We start from the raw sequence: 17,166 nt of genomic DNA, 5'->3' as shown, positions 1-17,166 counted from the left end.
ATTTCGAATAGCTGTGACAATGAATATTACTTTTGAGTTGTCACTCAATTTTAACACTTGGTTTTTAAAAACTATATAAGGTTTTTTGTTTTAATGTACTCAAATAATATAAATTAGCTGTACCAGAACATTTTCCTTTAAACATATGGCGTAACCTTTCCTCGAAAAGTAGTATAAAGAAACTGTCCTAATGGACAGTACACGATTAACCATAAAAAACTCATTTCAGTTACCATCTTGTGGTAATATGGATTATTTAAAAACTAATAAAACCAAATGTTAACAGATTGATTTAGTCCCCTGTTCAATAGATAGCTCAGAATGACAAACATACACAGTAAATGTTTAAATCCTGTAGTTAATATTCTACTACTAAGGCACAATTTTGAATCCAAGGTTTTTACTTGTCATTGTGGGTTTGCACAGATATCTACACTATGCTGAAAACACCAACGCTAAATGAAAGTCGCTCAATTTACTAGCAATCCAACCAGTATTATCGATCTCTTTGATGCTTTTGTTTTTAGCGTATTTCTACAACAGGATAATTACACGCACGACCTGGCACACACATTGCGAAGGTTCCATTAGGATCTCACGAATTTACTTTTCCTAAATTTTACTAATAAACGCAAATACTACAACTTTATTAGTAAAAATAAACATAACATTAAAACAAAGTAGTTCCACCATGTGTTTATTTTGTTTATTGAACTATGAGTTGATACACATTTTGTGCAGATTTCACATGCGAGAGTTTTGGACCGTTGAAACTGTAAATACGTTTTAATTTGAATATGGACTCAAGATAAACTTGAATTATAAAACGCTCTTGTAGTGATTGAGATACTTCGAAATAACTTAGTGTACTTACACAAGATTTTAGCCTATATACGTATTAAGGGCACTCTTTTAAAGTTTTTAAGTAATAACTAGATGTACAATGTAAAAGTAATGAATAGTTAAAGATAAAAAATTAATAGAATCAGTTATTTGCAATAGTATTATATAGTTATTTATATCACAAATAGTATTATATTGTCTCCTTTAAACTGCCAGCTTTATTTACTTTATAAATAACATTAATTGTAAATCAGGTTTGCTGATATATGGAATATAATTAGGGGTTTTTTTATGAAAAGTTAATAGATTAGTATGAAATAAACACATTTTTCAATTTCGATCAAAATATATTCATAAACTATTCACAATAATAATTTTTTTATCCTCAAAAAGAACATAGGAATTATTATTTCATTTTTTTTTTATTTATTCCGGAACCGTCATGCATAAAAAACGCTTCATTTTACTTAAAGATTTTTTTGCAGCTCTATAAAATAGTCTGACAAAGTTTTACAATGTTCTGTTTTGAGGGTCAAAAATGAGAGAACCTAATTGTTACTCCAAAAAACCCACCATCATGCTGGTTAGCAAACTCATTCGAATAAACGTACATTTACACGTTAGTACAAAATTTCATCAAAATCGGATCATTTTTACTCGACTTATCGAGTTATATTTATTTTTTATATTTTTTTTTAAAGGTTGGTGGCCTCTTTTAACCTTGCATTTGCCCGTCCACATAGACTGCAGATCTGTGCGTGAAACGTATCCAGCAAAGCAAGGGGGAGCCAGCATAATACGAAGGTGAACTGTACTGATAAAATGTTTGCAGCAGTGACCAGCATCCGAACCCACGACATCGCTGCCTTGGGCCCGATGTTGGTGACGCTACCAAATTACCAATTTACTCAGGATTTGTTTGGAACGATGACGAATTAAATAGTAGACGTTAAACTAAATGCATATTTTCGTTTTATATATAAACGTTTCCAAGCAGAGAAGACAAAAATTAATGAACAAAGTAAATATTGAATGGACAAAAATTACAAATAATCGAAATTTGAGTAAGTATATGTGATTGAGAATTTATCGAAGGAAAAGTAAAAATAGACCTGAAGCGAAATTGAAATTCAGCTGTGTTAAATAAGTTTTGAATATCTAAAAAATAATGAATTAATTAATTAAAATACTTTTTTATTGAGGCGAACATTAGGACCACATGGTCCATTCTTACAGTTAACCTCTTATGCACTCAATAAACTAAACAATGCATTTTTATAAAACTTTTAAAACTATAAACAAAATAACAAGTAAAAATTAAAGCTATGTCAGAGGGGAACATGGGGACTTTTTTTAAGTACCAACTGGTGAGCCAACTCAGAATTTTGGAAGACTAGTTGGTTGCATTTAGAGTTGTGATGTGTATATTCTTTGTGAAGGGCTTTAAAGGTACAAAAGCCTTTAAAATTTCTGTTGTTGTGAGTAGCATAATTTTAAATTGGGTCTGGAAAATAAATAATGTTCTCTACAGAGGGAAGATTTAAATATATTTAATGCTACTTTCGTTACACTGAAAATCTTTTGTAGCCCAGAATAATACCGAGTAATAAATTTAGGGTCACAAAGACCTATTACCTTGGTTGAGTAGTTTTTTTATTCGATTAAATAATTATTTTGAAGGATAGCACTATCCAATAAAAGCAAAATTTAATTTTGTGTTTTTTTTTAATATAAGTTTTTTACTTTAGATGTTTTTGCCTTAATATATAAGTTTTTTGGAAATTATATCTTCACATACAATGGGTGAGAGCTTTGATAATGTAAGTACTGCATTTTCTTTTCTTTCCATGTATATATATAAATACATTTGAACAGTTGGTGTTTTTTAACTCTGCGGACATCAAAGTGAAAAATGCAATCTGCCCTGGGTCTAGGTAGGCTTGTGACTTGCGGCAATAGCGTTTTCCATAGGAAATTTGCTCAAATAAGATATAGTTTACAAAAATATATAAAGCATTGATTTTCTACGTGTGATTCTTTGCATATATTTTACATAACTGATTAGCTTTCGCCATAATTTTAATGTGTAACTTTCCTTCAAATATGATTTCCTTGAATTGTACTAACGACAAATTGTTGTCACAAAACCATTATACTCAACACTTGACAATTATGGTCAAATTTATTTTAATATTTTTACAAATAAAAAAAATTAATTACCATCATTGTGCAATAGGAAGGGTTATCGTAATTTGCAATTAATATCAACATTGAGAATATATCTTATTACTTTAATTTCTAGGCTTACTACAAGATTTGGTAATTAAAAAAAATTACATAATTTATGGCAATGACAGTGTGACCAAAAAGCATAACTAATTTAACTTGAAAACAAAAACATAATTACGCTGTAAAAAATAATAGTGAAACTTATACCTGCTGTAATAGTTATAGTTAAAACGGCATTTAAATATGGATGAAGGATATTTTTAATTTTTATTTTCACAGCAACAGGTTGCATGATAACTCACAGCCAGGAACTACGAAGTCATTTAAATATTTTATTGTTCTTATCACCAAATATTCACAATAATACCTGTATAGGAGAAATTACACGCGTATGTGTATTAAATTGTGAATGAATCTTATTTCGTAATATTTAAAACCCTAAACTTTCTGCTAGTAGATTATAAAATGTTTTTCTAAAACGATTTACAAGTAAAAACGGATGTTGATGTCTTTAAGGGATTATGCTTTTCAGTAAGATCTGGCCACACGTGTTCGAAAACGCATCTTCCCTTTTTCCCTTAAAAACTTAAATAAGTGAAAGTATATTTTGTAGTTATTTCCCTTTTATAAACTGCATTAAATAAGTATATTTGTATCAATTACTACATTCTAACAAGGAAATAAATTCACAACCACCCTAATAAGGGAAAGTAAATTTTTGCTTAAGTATAGAATACGTATAGAAGGAAATTAGATGCTATTGCCTAATAACACCTAGCATATCATACATATGGACAAATAAGATTAATTCCTTTGTTACGTTTAATTTTAAATAACGTACAATGCAAAATGTTTGTGTAAGAGAAAATAATGATAGTTTTATTTTAATTTAGTTTTTTTTTCGATCATATTACTTATACGTCACTAAATAAGGAAGATTAAATATCAAATATTGGTACTTACGTATTATACGGAGGCCACTTATTTTACAGCGCGCTGCGGCGGTTGGGTTAAGTTGGGTTATCATAAATATGTTTGTAGAACTTTCCTAGTTTCGTTATGAATCGAACTATACGAGATGAGTCATAAAAACTTATGATAACCCAACCTAACCTAACCGCCGCAGCGCTGTAAAATAAGTGGCCTCCGTATAATACGTGAGTACCCAAATATTTACTTTAAACCTAAGCTATACGTTTACAATTTTGCGGAAGCCATTTAACGATACATAAAGTTTAGTAGTTAGGCAACTTACATATGTACCTAGCCCGCCTATCAACATAATGTCTGATATTTGTGCCGAGACTTTATGTATATAATACGTCTGTTTCACTTGTTAAGGCACTCCCTCAAACTTGTTGAGTGTAAACCCTTGTTAGCAAGCATCTAACAAGTAACAACACTTACAGATGTACCTAGCCCACCTATCAACATACTGTCTGATATTTATGCCAAGACTTGTTGTATACAATACGTCTGTTTCACTTGTTAAGGCACTCCCTGAAACTTGTTGAGTGTAAACCCTTGTTAGCAAGCATCTAACAAGTAACAACACTTACAGTTTATGTCGGTTGAAATATTTTCACCTAGCTTGTTACCGTCTCTCTTTGTTTTAGCAACTGAATACACAAAACATTTACAGTACCGTAAAATTATAATATAACCAATCAAACCAATATTTAAGCCATAAACTAGTGTGTTACGTGTGTGAACTAGTGACCGTTACGTATAAAATATTTCTTTAATATATTTTAAAGTCCTAATACTAAGAATGTGTTTAAACATGTACAGTCACAGTTTTAAAACTCAATGCAAGAGTTTTCACATATCCTATTCGTAATATCGAGATTATTTTTCTGATTTTAACTCAAATAATGACAAAAGTGTATAGTTTAACACACCGATTAATTTGAACTCATATGCCATACAATATAAGTGGTTAACTCTTTTTTGGCATGCTAAGGCTAACTATGTGTATCCATCGGATTTTTTTTTTGTTATGATATTATTTATAAAAATACAGCGTACAAGAGGAAATGAACACAAGTTCAGCTGATAGTTTAAAGTTTGACAAGAAGTTTAAAAATTGTAAAAGCAATTATACAATGGTTTAGCATTTCCTGTTACACTATTTAGAATATTTTTTTTGTAAATGCTGAATAAAAGATTACAGTATAATAACTGTTAGACACACTTGTAATATTTACCTGTTAAAGAGTTCAATGTTGAAAAAGACGTACTCGCCACTGTCAATCATGTTGAGTTCCTCCGCTGCCAACATGATCTCACGGACAGTCCGAGGGTCAGCACATACCACCATTACTGCAACAAACATACATAAATACATTAGCATCATACTCACTACTGACAATCGAGTAGAACTAATCCACTGCAAGCTTGATTCCTCTTACATCTGCGGGTCTACACAAACTGTCATCATGATATCTCGTATGGCTTCTTTTATACGCGGCACGCCCCCACGACCGGCAGCTTGGTAAATGCATTGATTTAAGAGACAGCGTTTATACCAGACTCCTGCACAGTGAAGGAAAATGAGAGTTTTCTTCCAAGCGTTTGGGAAAAGTTAAATCAACTTTGTATTTGAAATAACAATTAGAATTTGAAATTGCTATTTTTATCACGCTAAAAGGCAAAAAAGATTTATAATGCACCATTTTTGGATCTAGCTTGATTTACTGTGTGCAAATACCAGTGGCTTTAGCCCTGACACTCTCAATACTGCATCAGTGCAAGGCCAGAAATTAGTGGTGGGTTTATAATGTATTAGATTATTTTGTTACTACACTTGTTCACAGTTTTTTTTCATAACCTTTGGCTAAAAACAGTTTTGTATTCTGTACTACACTTGTAGTAACTTGTACTACATTCAAAAGGTTTTACTGTAGCTCAATCATTCTCTTGTTTAAAACAGTATAGGCAAGTAAATACAATTCAATAGGTAAGTGTTTGTCAATTATTTCTTATACTAGCTGTACCCGCGGGCTTCGCCCCGTTTAGCTTCATAAGTATTTGCATGGCTCATTCACGTCCTGGTTGAAGTTCGTTCGCTACGCTCACTCACCTTTAGGTTGGAGCTCGTTCGCTGCGCTCACATGCCTTCAGGTTAGCTCGTTCGCTACGCTAACTCGCCTCAAGGTTGAAGTTCGTTCGCTACGCTCACTCACCTTTTAGTTGGAAATTAGCTGTTGTCATAAATAAAAAAAAAATTAATAGTGCTGCACCCTGTTGGTAATCCTTGTAACTTTTATGCTGTTGAACATCATAGAACAGAACCAACTTGTTTAATTGAGACAGCTGTTAAGATTCATTAATTCCTTTTAAATATGAAAAATCATAAGATTAACATGGGAAACTACAGAGCCACTGGGGCGGAGCCCGAAAGGGTCTTTGAGATAAGAATATGCTTTAATGTTAATCGGGAATGTGAGCTATCATCATGCCAAATTTCAGCCCAATCCGTCCAGTAGTTTATGCGTGATTGAGCAACAAACACACACACAAACACACACACAAACATACACACAAACATACACACAAACTCACAAACTTTCAGATTTATAATATTAGTAAGATTCGCTTTATTTTATTCGATATGAGAGTTTTAGAATCATATTGTAAACATAAATAACTTTTGTTATCAAATTTCCCAACACAGTTCTAGTCTATTTAACACACCTTTACAACTTAAAGACTGGTAAATCTTTAATTTGCCAAAACAATTAAAAAAACTGCAATTTTGAAAGTAATGGTGGGTTAATAACGTTAAAGTATTTATAAACGCACTGTGTTAAGGATACATTTATCTAATATTTCTGTTTAGGTAAATAAACTTATGGAAAGTAAAGTTTGTCTTTTTTTACTTAAACTGTCAACTTTTTGTCAGTCCACGTAAAAAAACGAACTATTAAATAATAATGATTAGCCTATAGTTATTTAGAAGACAAGGATTGATATGTTATTACGTACCTACTTAAAAATGCATTATTATGATTGGTGCTACAAAATGGTAATGTTGTAATAAATCAGACCCTTAAAAATAATTACAGAAGAGACTCAAGACCTAAATCGTTTAAAGACAGAAAAGGAATGGTAATAAATTTGTCTGTTTTAATCTCGACGTTGTTCAGTTAAAATGTTGTTGAGGAAAACGATTCAACGATTACAAAGAGTTTTCAGTATTTAAATTGTATCTTATTGATGAAACCATTTACAACGTTAGAACATAGTAATGGTTGTTATCAAAGTTTTCACTTTATTTCAACTTGAAACACAACAAATAAAATATACATTTCAACTGTGACAGGCCAAATAATTGAAATGAGGAAAATGTTATGAAGTATAAACAGTAAGAACCAAGTGAAATGTAAAATAAAACTATATATTGAAAGTTAAAAACCACAAAATAAATTTTGAGATGATATAAAAAGAAATATAAGTCTAATTTGGTGAAATAATGCTTTAAAAGCGGCACGGTAAGTAAATTGCTTTGCTTAGCTAGAGTTACCAGCAAGAGGTTTGACTAAAGACACATTATTGCCTACAAGAAATAAAAATAGACATGACATCTCAATACAACCTGATTTAGACTTAGGTTGTAACAATTCAGTATATTTTCACTGATATTTGTCCATAAAATAATTCAATTTCAATGTTTTCCTTTTAAACTGTAGGTCAGTATAATATTTCATTCTACCTTTTCCAAACCATGTGTAATAATTATCCAAGGAGACCAATAGGCAATTAATTAAATATAATGTAATATAGAAAACTTTTTAATAACCTAATTATGTAAATATATGATAGCATATAGCCTTTGGTAACAAAATTGCTTCGAATTTAATATAATTTACTTGAGTAGCTTTTCCAAATTCAAAATTAGCTCTTTGGCAGATGCAAGCTGTTATAGTATGTATGTGAACAGTGTCATACAAGTCTACAGTGATATAGTCAGCTTAGAATGCTACAATAACCTAAACAATGACCTAAACCTTCCTCACGACCAAGATAGCTGAACTGTTAACATACTATAAACTGGATTTTTTATCAATTTAAAATGTTGTCCCTATAAAAGTATATTTGTACAAAGTAGTGAAAACTTTGTAAAAGAATATTATAGTCATATAATGTCCCTTTTATAAACATCAATAATATTTTGACCTGTTAAGAAGACATCTAAATTGGGCGAGATCACTCCTGTAAACAATTTACTTCGAAGTCATTAGAACATTTTCAGGCCATAGCCTTTTGAACTTTCATACACAATTTTAACATGAAGAAACTATTTGAAGCTTATTCCAGAACATTTATTTCACTAATTAGAAGAAGCATTTTAAATAATATATTATTTCAAAACCAAATTTAAACTTTTAATACTTATGTGAAGACAGCCTACCCAAAGATCAATTATACTATCGACCAGAACATTGAACAAGAGTCAACTTGATCTCAAGTTTAAGTCATACAGTAATCTGCTACTGAGTTCTTATTACAATTTTTAAAATACTAGATATTTCATTCTCCTTATGTTTAATAACCAAATAATTACTTGAGCCTAAATTGTGAACATTGTATTAGCCTAAGGCTTTAAGTAACTTCAAGTAAATTCAACTCCCCACACTGTAAACCCTGATTGTAAATCCCTTTTATTTTCTATTTTTTCATTATCAAATTTGTATCTTCATTGAATAAAATTAAGTTAAGTATTGTAAATTTAGAGTTTCCATTTTAGGCTCAAGTTAAGAATGATTACAAGGTATAAGGTGACTCATGGTTTAAGATGTTGACTTTTACAGCCCATAAAATTTATCACGGTCAATATTATTCCTGGTAGATAAGAATACTATAGGTGATTGGAACACTGTAATTTGAAGGTTATATTTTACTATCAGTCATCTTTTGACTATGAAGATTTTGTTATTTAAAAAGCCAAAGGTTATGGCAGGTCTATTGAGCTAATTTATATGATGTTTCACTGGATGTGGAATACATGCCTAAAATGAATATTAACAATTTATTATTTATGGACTTAAATTGATATAAACTGTTATTAAAAAGATTTAAGTTTTTTTTAAATATAAATGAAATATAATAATATTGAGTAGTTAGCAACGCATGAGCGAGTGTAAAGTAGTTTAATAAGTATGCAATAGTAACATGCAGGGATGGAAGCGTATTTACAGTGTACAGATCTACAATTAACATCGCGTAAAAATATTAAATCGAAAGCGCCATATTTTTAAGCCTTCTAAACTCATCATGTCACCGGTATTTTGAGCCTGTTAATAAAAATGTATACCGTTAAATCTGAAATATGTTTATTTAATTACCAAAAGAATTCAAGTACAGATTACAGTAAAAAGTAAAGTATTAAAAAGTAGTTTTTTATAATTTTTAATTTTAAGATTCTGAATCAATGACTTGATGGATTTTCATTATTGGTCTGTGGAATGACAGATAATTTTCAGAGGAAGGGAATGTAATATCCATAATAAATTTTGGGTTTAAGTTTCTTAGGAATTACAATGATAAAAAAGCATGCAGCAGACGCACACATGTTTAATTTTATTTACCATTTAGTGGAACTAACAACAATAAACATTCAGCATAAGTGACACAAATTCAGCTTTTCGAATTTTTTCATAAAAACTTCTAAACGGTCGATAAGCCAAGTTTTCGGCTAGCATTCCTTACCGACTGTTGAGACCTTCGTTCGTAGCACTGCCTGACTCTATGAATTGTATAGACAGATATACTTGGTCGACTGGGATTATTGGGTTCCAGCAGGCTTTCTGTGTTTTTTTTAACTGCCAATTCAACCGAAAAATGCTCTAGTGAGTTGGAGAAAATCTTACGGAGTATCTGAGGAACTCACGCAGGACAGATATTAAAGAAAAATTCTATCATATCTCAACTCCCAAAAGGTTTTTATTCAACCGTAAGTATTTTAAAAACAACTTATGAGAGTAAACAAAATGTTACCAATAAACAATGAAATTATTATAATAGCACTTAGAAAACTTCTTTTTATTTACACGTGAGTCACAGAATTAAGAATAATAGATGAATAGTTTATGGTAACCCGGTATAATATATAGTTAAACTAAAAGAATGATAATTTATTCTAAAAATTGTGTCTAAATAAGTGAGATCACCGTTGCTGTATCAACCTAAGCTTTTCCCTAGATTTTTTAAAGCTAAGCTTATGAGAATCATTGTTTTGAAAGTTTGTCATGGAAACAGTGGAAAAATAACAATGCTTACATGTTTTAAATTACTTTGTCATCTTTTTTGCTTTTACTCTTTACTAGCAGTTACCTGGCATGCGTTGCTGTACTAACGACTGTTATTTTAAATTGTAATTTGTTCTTTACAATAAATAGTATTAGTATTAGTATTATTGGAGTTCCTTCTTTAAATTACAGTAATGTGGTGGGTTAATGACAAATTGGGAGGTATTTGAATACCTGAGATAGCACGCACGATTATTGTTCACTTAATAATTTATGTTAGATTGTGTGGGTATAGAACAAAAGATACAAATATTAAGGCATTGCTATCCCTCTTATTGTTTATAATACTTACTTTGATACAGGTTTTTACTTTTTATGTTAACATTATAATACAGTAGCCTAGTGAAGAATTTGAACTTTGTTGAGTGCGCAGGTATGCTGCGATAGGGGTTTAATATATTTGTACTTGAATGAATGAATGAATACTGTAAAGTGCTTTATTTTAAAATAAACATTCCTCTCATAAACATAATCTAACACTTGATAAACAATGGTCTACAACCGTCTCTTTGGTTGGCACACCTGGAAAACACGTTTATGAAAATTAAGTTGAAACAAAATACACTTAATAACATACACAAATTAAATACTCAACTACATCAATTTTTTACAAAACAAAAAAAAAATTCATAACATTGTTTACATAACTTTTATTTAATTTTTAAAATTATTAGTTTTTAAAAGTTTTATGCATAATGAAATCTTTAAAAAATACTATAAATATTCAAGAAGACAGGCTGACAAGTTGTTTGATATAATTAGTGTTTTGCTATAATTTATAATTTAGAAAGAAAATAAACAATTTTGAATTCGGAAAAAATTCACTTGATTTATTCGTAATTAAATTCTTGAATTAACTCCCACCTTCTTCTCCACGCCTCTCTCATAAAGTTTGCTAATTTACGCCAATACCTACCATTTATGTATTCTATGTGTTCTTCCCAATGCATGCTTTGTTTTCCAAACCAATACTCCCTGATATCACTGGGCAAATAGAAACAAAATGAAAAACTGTTTCAAATTCTTGCAAATTGCACGAACTACAAAAATGATTTTTTTTCGTTAACCATGGTTCGTGATTCAAATCAACCAGCTCTGCTCGGTTCTTAATGACCCATGAGATAAGATTTATATTGATGTCATCAGTGAGAAAAATCCTGGGCCCTAGATCAAGGTCAAAGGCAAGCAATCGTTGGTGATATTGCGATGTACGCGCTCTGCCAACCATATCAATTCTCCAGCTATATTTGGACTTATCCAAAAGTAAAATAGTTTTCTGTTCTGCATTCTGTGGAAACAGTGTTGCACTATTTCAAATCATGACTAATACATAATGTTGTGATTCAAACCTAGAAAACAGTTGGTGAAAGTGAACATCTGCTTTTTAATTATATTTATTTGTAAACATTTTAGTTCCAAAAGTCTGACATTGGACCCCTTAAAACCCTCTTGGGTGGAGCCCTTTTGACAGATCTGCACCAAGCTTCACACAAACCATCCTTGAATAATGCTTAATAATGCCTGAAAGTTTCATATTGCAATCTGTTGAGTGGTTTCGGAGTTCATAAGGTACATACATACATACATACATAGATACATAGTTCCTCTTTTATCGATATAGATAGGCCATAAGACATAGATGTTTACAAAACAAGTAGATGTATCCTCATGTTCTAAAAATTTCAGAAAACTAGTGTTTACAAACCTTTAGCTTTGCTATACAGTTTTCAATTTTAAATTACCACCACATGGACTGGACGTTTTTCTAGAGGTAAACTACTACTTGAAATTTCTGCTAACATTGATTTTGGATATTGCAAGTAAACTTTTTATTCTATTGTCAAATATGATGTTTTTCGTTTGGTGTGTTTCGTGTATCCTCACGTTTGAGGTAAATAATGTTGGCAAAACGTTTACCCTTATTTTACATAACTTGGCTTGCACCTGCATTTAACTTACATTACCATTAATTTAGCAGGGTTTCTACGCAGCTGCTTAAACCAAAGAAGATACAGTCGCATAAAGTTGAGTTTTTTTTTATTAAATTAATAAGGATTATGTGTCATTTTATTATCTTTCTTCCGTCAATAGTAATCGTGTAGCTGTTTTTGTTTGTTTCATGATTGATTGGAAGTATGTAAATATAGATAAAACTACTATAGAACAATGTAAAGTGAACCTGTCGTATCCCTGAATCTATCTTTACAACATAACAGGTATACAACTACATATAACAGTTAACTGTCATTATACAAGGCAGTTCACTGTTTAGTTATTCAATAAAAATAGTTTACATGTTATCCAGTGCGTGAATTTAATAAAACTTATAATACCAGGCTACCAGTTTGAGTCACAACAGACACATAATATGAAAGGTATATTTTAGTATTAACCAGTCATTTGCCTACAGGGAACAAAACAGTATTCGGTTTAATGGGTATGTAAGTGCATGGTTTTATATCAAACCACGCTATGAACATTTCACAGTTAATCTCACTAGTTAGGGCCTACCTTACCTGTATCAGCAAACCTGAGAACTATATAAATCTAATGTTATTGTTAAATGGAAAAATCTCACATGTTTAAAGAAATGTTTATAGAAAAGTCCAATCAAACAAATGGAAATTCTCTTTGTTTGTTGGTTTGTTGCGGTAAGGTTATGATTATGTAAATATGGTGAAATTGGTTTTACATGTTTAACTGTTGTGCCGTATAGTTAACTTACGAAGTTCAGTCCCATAAAGTTTACTTCATTCCACTTGATCAATTTGTTTATCAACATTAAAACACAGTCAACCACTTTACAGTCTGCAAGTTTGTTCTTGGTAATTTGCCCCAGAAACGTAATTGGGAAGTAAATGGACATATGCATATTACAGAAGCTAGCTCACAAGGCATGCTGGGCATTTGTCTTCGCGAGGAATGTAGTTGTACGGGACATTATTGGGAATTTCTCTAGCATCAAACAGGCTCCAACCACTCAATTTAACCAATAAAATAGACTTGCACAGGAAAGTGTTATTCATCGTAATTATATGGACATATTTCCAAGCAAAATATCTGCATCGTCATTATGATTTTTTAAGTCTTGATTCTTTAGAAAAGTGAAAGATTAGTGTAGCTAACTATACGTTAATGGACTTTTTCTTTAGTCAGAAAATGTGTTTCTTAAAAGTATAACTCAGATAATTATTAGGTATAAACTGTTAAAAAATCTAAAACCTTGTATCATCTAACCTTGATTTTAGTAAAAACAGTGTTATTAAATTTTTCTTCGTTATGGTTAAAGTGTTGAAGATGATCTATTTTATTACTACTACTAATTTTGATTTGAAATTTGCGGCATTATATTCCACTAGTAAAGGTCTTTATTTCGATGTACATTTCAACCTATGGTTCTATTTAAGGTTTCCTTTTGGCTCCTTGCGGGACGTCAACATTATATGACAAAATTTATGGTTCCAAAAAAATAGATTTTCAGGTGTGGTGTTGATGTACCAAATCTTATTGATTTATTTGTTGTCGTTTAGAAAATATTAAGCCGGTCGAGGACTTTATATACACCCTGTATAATCTACACCGATGGTATTTTTTAACGTTTTGAAGTAATAAAGTCCAAACCCTGGTCTTGTTACTATATATGTTGTAATTATAATATTACAACATTACATGTTAATATAATATTACGTGTTATTTAAAAAAGGTGATTCATTATTCATATACATAGTTTTGTAAATATTATCAATCACGATGCATACGTAAGGTATTTTATTTGGCAATAAAATATATTTGTCGTATTGAGGTCTCACAATCAGCAGCTGAATTTGGATAATAATGTTTAAAGTTTACATTTCATTTTTTCTAAACGTAACCTAAATAAATTTGGATAAATATGAGCACAATAAAAGTTTCATTGCATGAATATATATGTAAATAAATTAATGTGTGAGAGCTTCGATGTTTCATGATTCTTTAGACCTTTTGTTTGAACTGTTCACTTAAAAAACAAGCTTAAGATCTATCTTTGTAAGTGCTCATTAATGAACTTTTTAATGTATAAAATGTTTATGGTAAAGTATTCAAAGGTGTTAAAATTCCGTGTTTGATAAATTTCTATCAATAAAATTTAAGAGATATTCTTTGATATTTATGAATCATAATAGTATAGTGAAATTGTTTATACTTTTATAAAACAAGAGTCGGGATGTAAGTGGAAGGATGCACTGTTTTAATAACAGTAATGTTACTGTGAACTAAACGATCGAATTCCATAATCAAGGTAATATCCATTAATCGTATGTCTTATATAAAACAATTGAACTAATATTATTTTCGTACGTCATAAAAAAAACTAATTAAGGCATGATTTTAAACAAAATAGTTTTGTTAAGAAAACTGACAGGGTATTTTGTTTACGTTCCCATCTAATATGCACGTTTATTATAATAGAGAAGATGAAAACAAAAAGTAATCTAGCGATGGACAAGTAGGGGAAGCCGAAAAGCAAGAAAATACATCAATCTCCAGAGGGACAGTTTGTTGATGGATGAAGACTAATTCAATAAAACGTCATGCATCGTTAACTTAGCCAGTCTACACGAGTCGAATGCTAATATTGCGTCTAGTGCTTCGGAACTGTCAAGTGATACTAGGGAAATTACTGAAGCTACAGGATAAGAATTAGACAGATTCATTCTTGATACAGATGTTTTTTATAAGTACAAATGCTTCTAAATAAGCACAAGGGTTTTATTCAATCTTATATTAAATTGAAGACGTATTGTCTTCAAACTGTTGCGCCATTGAAAGATAAAGAATATGCCTAATTAAGTTTACAATAACAACGAAGATATAATTTAATAACTATTATTCTTTTGTTTTCGTTGGTGAGTGATGCAAAAGGATTTGGATTTTGATAATAAAGGGTGCGCCAAAATAACCTGACGGTTTTTAATACTAAATAACTCAAGAACAAACTACAATTTCATGTATTAAATAACTTTATATTGTAAACACTACTATGCCATTTTCATTTATGAAAAATTATATCACTCAGTTAATATCGCCTCTGCTAAACACAGGCTTCCCATTTTTTTGCATATTTGCAGTCACCCTCGCCTGATGAATAGAAGCAATCTCTTCCCTGATACACTGCTTGAGTTCAGGGATGGTTTGAAATTTCGAAACAAACATTTTGCTTTTTAAGTATCCCCACAGCCAACAGTCACACAAAATTAAGTCTGGGGATCGAGCTGACCACAGCACATCACCAAACCAAGAGATCACTTTACCCCGCCGGCAAAGAGTTCACGCAAAACTGACATTGAATAATTGGCTGTATGACAAGTTGCGCCGTCCTGTTGAAACCACGTGTTAGTCATGTCTATCCCTCATAACATCCGCAGTTGTGGAACCAAAAACCCCCTCAGTATTTCCAAATAGCGTTCCGAGTTTACAGTGACGGGGGGGGGTGTTCCCACTTTCGTCCTCAAAAACATATGGTCCGATGACTCCAAACAGTGCCACACCACACTGCACCACACTAGACAGCAACTTTCTTTTGACGACGTGATGTTTTACCAAACATAACCTAAAAATGGCATAACATAAGCAATCGTTCACTATAACAATGAGGTCTCTAGCTAGTATAACAGCTGACTTATAACAAAACAGAAACCGTCAGGTTTTTTTGGCGCACCCTTACATATATGGATGTGTATTAGAAATATTTATGGGGTTAGACAGAAGTATGGAACATTTGTTTAGGGATGTGTAGACAGTGTTTAGGATTTTCAAAAAAGGTGGCTTAAACCCCCACCGTGCTATTATTTTGGGAAAAAGTGCCCTAAGTTACTCCTCTTCGCTATATTCTACCCACTTATTAGGTCAACTATGTATTCACTCAGGATGCAGGGGTCATAATGCTCATTTTCAAGCATTTATATAATTTCAAATTAACTCCACCACAGAAAACCTGCAGACTAGGCGAATTTCCATTTGCCTTGTTATCGATCAAACTTTTCCTAAAATGTGTCCGATCGTGTTTTAGTTAAGTTTTACAGATTGTTATGACATTAAAACAAAATATATAAAAAAAATCCGTAAACAAGTAACCGTTTACTTATTCTCCATGAAATAACATGGGGTATTTTAAATATATAGTTTTATTTTGTATTGGGTTCATGATTATTAAAAATTAAATCAGCGGTTCAGTATATTAAATTGTCAGTTTTTAAGCTCTAAAAATAATTGTTAAGAAATAAATGGCAAAGTCATACTTAGGTTTTGTAGTTCAAAAATTGCCATAATCAATAAGAATCAAAACTTGAATTATATACCGTTCCCATAGTCTGACATGCTGGTTTGCAACCTCGTTCACCTAAATCTAGGTTTATGCGTTCATACAAAATGTTATCAGTATTAGGTGAATTATTCTCGAATCATTGTCTTATCGGTCATACACACATATATTAGAGTCTATCAAATGAATCATAACGGATGTTGTTTTTGAGCACAATATTGGTTTTTGGAACATCAAACGAAAAACTAAATCCGATATTCAGGTAGGTCTCAGAAGATGGGTAGTTATCAAAAGATCAGGTCTAGGTCTCATCATGAGACTTAGGTAGGCCTAATAATTATTACCTATATGGAAGATTCACTAAAAGGTGAGGTTTAAATTTTTACATTGATAAGGTCTAAGATAGTGAATGTAATTCTTATATTATTTTTAAGGGAAACATGTTCATTGACTGCCTTGAATGACACGTGACAACGATAAAGA

General features: G+C 31.2%; 1 protein-coding gene across 2 annotated transcripts in view; it reads right to left on the bottom strand.

The window, feature by feature from the left end:
- Positions 1-17,166, bottom strand: part of LOC128983360 (atrial natriuretic peptide receptor 1-like) — a 282,494-nt gene that overhangs the window by 55,215 nt on the left and 210,113 nt on the right. For both annotated transcript variants that reach the window (XM_054402630.1, XM_054402622.1), the window contains exon 4: positions 5,280-5,394. In XM_054402630.1, coding sequence (XP_054258605.1) covers positions 5,280-5,394 — 115 coding nt within the window. The remainder of the gene's footprint in view (positions 1-5,279; positions 5,395-17,166) is intronic.

This window comes from Macrosteles quadrilineatus, unplaced genomic scaffold, assembly GCF_028750875.1.
Source record: "Macrosteles quadrilineatus isolate MER2022 unplaced genomic scaffold, UCM_ALF_1.0 Scaffold_1__1_contigs__length_201487025, whole genome shotgun sequence".
In the NCBI taxonomy this organism is placed as follows: domain Eukaryota; kingdom Metazoa; phylum Arthropoda; class Insecta; order Hemiptera; family Cicadellidae; genus Macrosteles; species Macrosteles quadrilineatus.
The sequence above is the reverse complement of the archived record's forward strand: the minus strand, read 5'-3'. Positions and strand labels throughout refer to the sequence as shown.